Consider the following 7259-nt stretch of genomic DNA (forward strand, 5'->3'; position numbering starts at 1 on the left):
CGATAAATACGTTGCATGCTTGATTTAAGAAAAATTATGTATATGCATGGTTTTATTTAATTGGTGAATACGATGACTTGTTTTGAAGGATGAGAGTTGGTTTTGACTAATACGATGAAACGATGAACGATGACACGAAAGGTTGGGGCTCAGTGGCGGGTAATGTTGTCGCTTATGCCTCCGCCGTCGGGTATCTTGGTTACACGTAGATGGATCAATCGAATGACATGATAATACGAAAGTCACAACTGACAAACGAAATTCAAATTAAGAAAATGAACACGTATATGATGATACAATGATACATGTTATGATTATTATCATGTTTTGACAGGTTACAATTATGCATATGATTTTACTGCAGACATGAAATGTATGTTGATTACGATATTTTTCACAGCTGCTTGTTACGTATATGTATTTGTTATCACGGTACAGGTGTGTTGAATCTTTATACTCACTAGACGTGTGTGATGCAGGTGATCATGATTTTGAAGGGACTGAAGGTGTTGAACTCTGAGCTAGCGGACCTGGTAGGAGACATGACCCGAGGACCTCATGATTTTCCGCACATTCACGATTTTATGTTATTGAGAGGATATGAGCATTTTTACGTTGTTTTATTTTACTTTTTGATGTTAGGATTTTTATTCGTTTTAACTCTACTATATTTTTACTGGTAATTACTTATGATTTTGTTTAAACGATATTTTTAGTAGGACTGAATGTATGCAATTTATTTAAATGATTAATTTCAAAATGTGAGCTTTACAAAAAAAATATTTCTGCACTTTTAAAACGGTAGACTTTACATACGTGCAATACGTTAAAACTTCTAAAAATAGCATATACTATAAATTTCTAAAAATAACATTTTACATGATGTGGAGATGTTTATGGAAGTTGCAAACCGCCCTCGTTTCTCTCGAACCGACCGCACACGTTTAAACGCTATACGTATCCTGACGACCTTAAACTTTGACTCAAGGGCACTACTCGATTTTAAAACTATAAAAACACCCAAAAATATCCATTAGTTTGCTGTAATTTCAATGTCAGGACCTACATTTCAAAAACGATTCAATTCGCTTACCGAATAACTAGTTTACCACCATTTTCGCGTTTTATGTAAAACAAATGACCAAACTACCCTTCTGACTCTAACAATTAATCCGAGAACAGACTTTTATTAACATCATAAGACTCAATATAAGTTTCTGGAAGTCCCCAAGCCCAAGCTAAAACTGAAACAAGGATTTAAAATTTAACCTAGGCTCACTTCGCTCCTATTTTGACACATTCAGGCAGTCTACGACCCCGAACGGACCTCGGATCGAAACGACCAAATACCAGGCCCTATACCCCTTAATTCGACACTAAATAAGACCATGATCAGGCCCTTTCAAGCACAGACCCGACGCCTTACGCCCTAGATCCCTCGCAACAACAGCTCTCCGTGCGCGTCTCTTGCGCAACAACTGTTCTCTCACGTCCATCAGCTGTGCTAGCCCCTTTGTTCGACTCTTTTCTCTCACCTACCACTCACCAGGACCTTAATGGGCATCCCTAGTCCCTAGACCCACATAACCCCCACGCTCGAAAACAGCCCCCAAGCACATCCAATGGAGCCACAGCTGCTGGGCTTCAGCAGCTCATCCAGACCCATCCGAACCCCACCAAGACTTACCTACGACCCTAAAAAAACCCTCTAGACCATGGTTAAGCCACCATGCAGCCCCCTTGACCGTTGAGGCCCAAGCCACGCCTTTCTCCCCTCTCGGCTGGCACCTTTTGGATGTCCAGAATTGGACAGCCCCTTGCGGCTCTTGATTTACCATTTGGCCCTTCAATTCTCTTCCTAAATATCTAGACCAGCTCTTGGAACCCTCGGTTTGTATCCTTCCCTCAACAATTCACAAACGTTAACAAGTTCTTATTTGAAACAAGAGATTTACATGCATGAGATTAAAAAAATCACTCTTTTAACTTTTCACACAAAATCAGCATACATGCAATAATATTAATTGAATGGTGCTTGAAAAAATGTCTGAAAACATGCCTTGTTTCTTTATTCTTACGATGTACGAGTGATGGCGCGACGAGAGACGAACGGAACGCGAAATCTCCCTTCCTTCCTTCCTCTATGTCTCAGCTCCTAGGACTCTAGTGTGTGTGAGTGTGTGCTGAATTGTGTGAGTGAGGCGTGAGGTTTATGGGGAGGGGTAGGGTAGGACTCTATTTAATTAGTTAGTGGTGGGCTTAAGTTTGCTTAATGGACCCTAATTACTTAATTAAAAATTTTCTAATCTAGGCCCAATAATTATTTAAATAATTAATTAATCTTACTAAAAAGTCCCAAAAATATTTAAAATATTTGGTGCTACTCGTTTTTAGTATCGCATGCCCAAAACTACTCATTCTCTTCATAAAAGTTTGTTACTGATTAAATTTGTCCCTTATTATAAATAGGTTGCCACTTTCCTAATTTAGATTTATTAAATAAATAGTTTCCATTTATAACTTTTTAAAAGTAGAAACCTTATCAAAGTTGTCCCTGGTTCTCCCGTCTTTTTAGTGTCTCGCGTATTCGACTACGTACAGTTCACGTTCATAACATTCGATTAAATAGTCATTAAAACAAGCAAATACTTAAACATGCTTCTAGACCACTCATTTAAATAATTTCGAATAATTTTCATGCATGCAGGTGGTTAGTGTGTTCGGGTTTTCGGGCGTTACAGGACCCTACTGGACCCCTATGGAGCCTACTGAATCGAGCCTAAAGGACCTAGAATCCCCAACCCTCAAACCAGATTACATGCATGTGTGAGGCTCTCCCTACTCCACGCGATCCTCAAGCACTTTGAACCACCCCATGTGCAGCCACCCTAGGAACATCTTCCACCCCTTGTAGGACTCCTAACCATGCCTTAACAGCAGCTACTGCCGTGGATCTAAGGAAAGCCCTAGCCGAAGAGTCCCAAACCACTAGGACTCTTATTTTCGTTCCTCATGTCACTAGGTTGTGTCCAACCTCTGATCGTACCCTTAAGGACTCCAAAACCAGTTGCAAATGTCCCTTATGAAGTCGCTACCATTGCAGCCCATTTGTTCAATGATATCATAAGTTTTGGATCAGAAAAATTTGAGTTATTGAAATGCTATGGCATAAAAACGAAAATAAATACAAGAATAACATATTTTTCCATGCAAACATACCTCAACACAGTGTGATGGATGAAAAAAAAAGATTAAGACGTGCCTTTTCGTATTTTACAACCGAAAAACAAGTTAAGATGCGAAGAACGGCGACGTAGAAAACCCTGGCTGATTTTCTTCCAAAACTCACGAGTTTTTCCCTCAAATTATCGTGTTGTGTGTGCTTGGTTTGCTGCCGAGGAGTCCTTGTATTGTTTTGTGATGTGTGCGTGTGTTTTGTGTGGGTTGGGGAATGGTCTATTAGCATTTTAGTTTTGATTAAAACTCATGGTGTAAGTCTAGGCCCATTAGCATGATATACTAGGTCCATTAGGCCCAATAGTTAATATTTAAATTATTTTGTTTAAAAAAAGTTGTGAAAATATTAACTGGGTTCTTAAAAAGTTCTTATTGTCGTCGAAAATCAATACCGTTTAAAAATATGACTCGGCGTATAAAATCACCTCAAAACACTTCATTTTCAAAAATACCACATTAAATATACCATATATTAAAAAATTAAAATAATTATTTAATAAAAAATACTTTCCCTCATATGGCCCCCAGTCTCCGTTTCTCGATCGCGTCTCGAATAACCTTTAAAACACAGTTTTATGCATTCATGTATAAAAGTTCATTTTAAATATGTAAGTATGCACACTATATTTAATTCAGGCCATTATAACCATTTGATTTATCATTTTCCATTTTTTCCCTATATTCGCATGTAGTTAGACTTATCGAATAACTGCGGGCAACAGATCCTCAAATTACTCTCGGTTTCCCAAGTAGCTTCCTCCTCCGAAGTGATTTAACCATTTGACCTTGACCATTGGAATGACTTTGTTTCGAAGTCTTCTTTCTTGTCTACCTAGGATTTGTGTAGGTATTTCCTCGTACGACATATTCGGAGTCAACTATATCGGCTCATAATTTAGTACATGTGAAGGGTTCGACATGTTCGCAACATCGAAATGTGAAATACATTATGTATTCGAGCTAGCATCGGTGGCAACGCCACTCTATAGCCTGTTGTTCCAATCCTCTCCAAAATATCAAACGACCCTATTAACCTCGAACTGAGTTTGCCTTTCTTACCAAATCTCATAAAACCCTTCAAGGGTGCTACTTTAACAAATACATGGTCACCCACTGCAAAATCAGTGTTCCAACCCTCTCCAAAATTTCAAACTGCCCTATTAACCTTGAACTGAGCTTGCCATTTTACCAAATCTCATAAAACTTTCAAGGTTGCTACTTTCACAAATACATGGTCATCCACTGCAAAATCCAACTCCCTTCAGCACTTATTGTCATAGCTTTTCTGTCGAATTTGTGCAGTCTTCATCATATCTAGAATTTTGACTACTAGCTCCGCTTTTTGTTCGATCAAGTCCAGCCCAAACTCTCCTCTTTCGCCAACCATGTCCCAATGTATGGGTGATCTACACTTCCTCCCATATAGTGCCTCGTAAGGAGCCATCCCTATTGACGACTGATAGCTATTATTATAGGTACACTGCACTAGAGGCAACTGCGGTTCCCAACTTCCTTGAAATTCAATAACACAAGCTCGAAATAGATCTTCCAATATTGGAATCACCCTTTTATACTGACCATCAGTTTGAGGAAGGAATGATGTACTGAATAATAACTTAGTCCCCATCACTGTATGCAAACTCTTCTAAAGAGACGATGTGAACCTCGGATCTCTGTCAAAAACTATAGACACTGGAATCCCATGTAGTTGAACTATCTCTCGTATACACAGCTCGGAATACTATGTCATGGTAAATGTCGTCTTGATAGGTAGAAAGTTCTCTGATTTCGTAAGACGATCAACTATCACCCAAATGACATTGAATCCTTTGATAGTCCTTGGCAATCCCACAACAAAATACATAGTGATATTTTCCCATTTCCACTTGGGAATAGGAAGTGGCATATGTTTTCCAGCTGGCCTCTGATGCTCGGCTTTAACTTGTTTGCATGTCAAACACTCGGACACAAAATGTAAGATGTCTCGCTTCATGCCCGACCACCGGTGTAATAACTGCAGATCCTTGTACATCTTTGTACTTCCAGGATGAATGGAGTACGGAGTATCATGAGCTTCCTTCATAATGACTCTCTCAAAGAATCGCCACTAGGAACCCAAATTCGATCTCGATATCGAACTACGCATCCTCCTCGGAATACAGCTTCCGACTCTTAGCTTTATCTCTTAATCTCCACTTTTGCAATTGCTCATCAGAATATTGTCCCTCAGAGATTATATCTCTTAAAATCGATTATACTGTCATAGTGGCAAGATTAGGGGCCTCATCCCTAGCATATACTGCCTGCTCAAACTATTGTATCTCGGACTGCAGTAGGTCTTTGAAGTGATAATTGAGTAATGACCGATGTCTTCCTACTCAATGCGTCCGTTACTACATTAGGTTTTCCTGGATAGGTAGCTAATATCACAGTCGTAGTCTTTTACCAACTCTTACCATTTTCGTTGCCTCATATTCAACTCTTTTTGGGTGAAGTACTACTTCAAACTTTTATGGCCGTTGAAAATTTTTCACTTCTCCCCATATAAGTAATGTCTCCAAACCTTTAATGTGAATACCACTGCGGCGAGCTCGAGATCATGTGTGGGGTAATTTTTCTCATGTACTTTCAACTGTCTCGATGCATATGCTATCACTCGATCGTCTTACATCAGAACTGTGCCTAACCCAAGTTTCGAAGCGTCCGTATAAAAAACATACTCTCCTTGCCCCAATGGCATAGATAATATTGGTACTGAAATCAAAGCTTGCTTCAACTTGTCAAAACTTTCTTGGTATTCGGATCCCCATATGAACTTTGCATTCTTCTTTGTAAAGGCGATCAAGGGTACCACAATAGAGGAGAATCCTTGTATGAACTTTCGGTAATAACAAGCTAGTTCTAGGAAACTATGGATCTTGGTTACTCTCTTCGGTACGAGCCATTCTTTAACTGCCTTGACTTTACTCGGATCAACCTCAACTCCATCTCTGGAAATGATGCGGCCTAAGAAAACCACTCTCTCGAGCAAAAATTCACACTTGGTGAACTTTTCATATAATTTCCTATCTTGCAGTATTTGTAGTGTTGTCCTCAAATGTTGACTATGCTCCTCTTTGCTCTTCAAATAGATAAAAATATCATCGATGAAAACTATAGCAAATTGATCTAGATATGGCTGAAACGTGATTCATGAGATCAATGAAGATCGTTGGCGCATTCGCCAACCCAAATGGCATGACCATAAATTCATAATACCCTTATCGAGTCCTAAACGTTGTCTTATGAACATCCGAATCCTTAACCTCTAACTTATGGTATCTAGAACGAAGATCTTTTTTGGAGAATATCGATGCTCCTTGTAATTGATCAAATAAATCTTCAATTCTAGGCAAGGGATACATATTCTTGATGGTGACCATATTCATCTCTCGAAAGTCAATGCAGAGTCGCATATTTCCATCCTTATTCTTCACAAATAATACCGTTACGCCCCATGGAGAATGGCTAGGACGAATAAAGACTTTGTCCAGCAATTCATGAATTTGATCCTTTAACTCTTCCATTTCGGCGAGTGATAGACGATAGAGTGCCTTAGAAATTAGCACAGTGTCCGACATCAACTCAATAGAAAATTCTACCTCACGGTCCGGTGGAATGCCAGAAACTTCCTTAGGAAAGACGCTAGGAAAGTCTCTGACAACCTCAGCATCTCAGGAAAGCTTGGCTGCCTCGCTTAATAAGTTTCCTCGCACAAATGCAGGACATGATGTGCGGCATTTGCTTGTTCCTTGTTTCCTCAAAGATAAAAGACTTACCACTAGGTGGTCGAATAGATACTGACCTCTGCCGAAAGTCTATCAAAGCTCCATTCAATGATAGCCAATCCATGCCAAGTATAATGTCGAATTAAGGCATCGGAAGTACGATGAGATCTGCCTGAACTACATCTTTTTGCAAACGAAGCTCAAGATTCTTTACAATGCTCGAAATGATTATTTGATCATCGGAAGGAATCGAAA

General features: G+C 39.3%; 1 protein-coding gene across 1 annotated transcript; it reads right to left on the reverse strand.

Annotated features, from left to right (window-relative positions):
* Positions 1–5902: 5902 nt before the first annotated feature.
* LOC142528404 (putative mitochondrial protein AtMg00860) lies at positions 5903–6857 on the reverse strand. The gene is made up of 2 exons (XM_075633449.1): positions 6723–6857; positions 5903–6358 (listed from the first exon to the last, which is right to left on the reverse strand). Exons 1-2 carry the CDS (start codon positions 6855–6857, stop codon positions 5903–5905), a joined length of 591 nt encoding a protein of 196 aa, XP_075489564.1.
* Positions 6858–7259: the final 402 nt, after the last annotated feature.

The sequence above is a fragment of the Primulina tabacum genome, chromosome 16 (assembly GCF_025594145.1).
Source record: "Primulina tabacum isolate GXHZ01 chromosome 16, ASM2559414v2, whole genome shotgun sequence".
NCBI classification, from domain to species: Eukaryota; Viridiplantae; Streptophyta; class Magnoliopsida; order Lamiales; family Gesneriaceae; genus Primulina; species Primulina tabacum.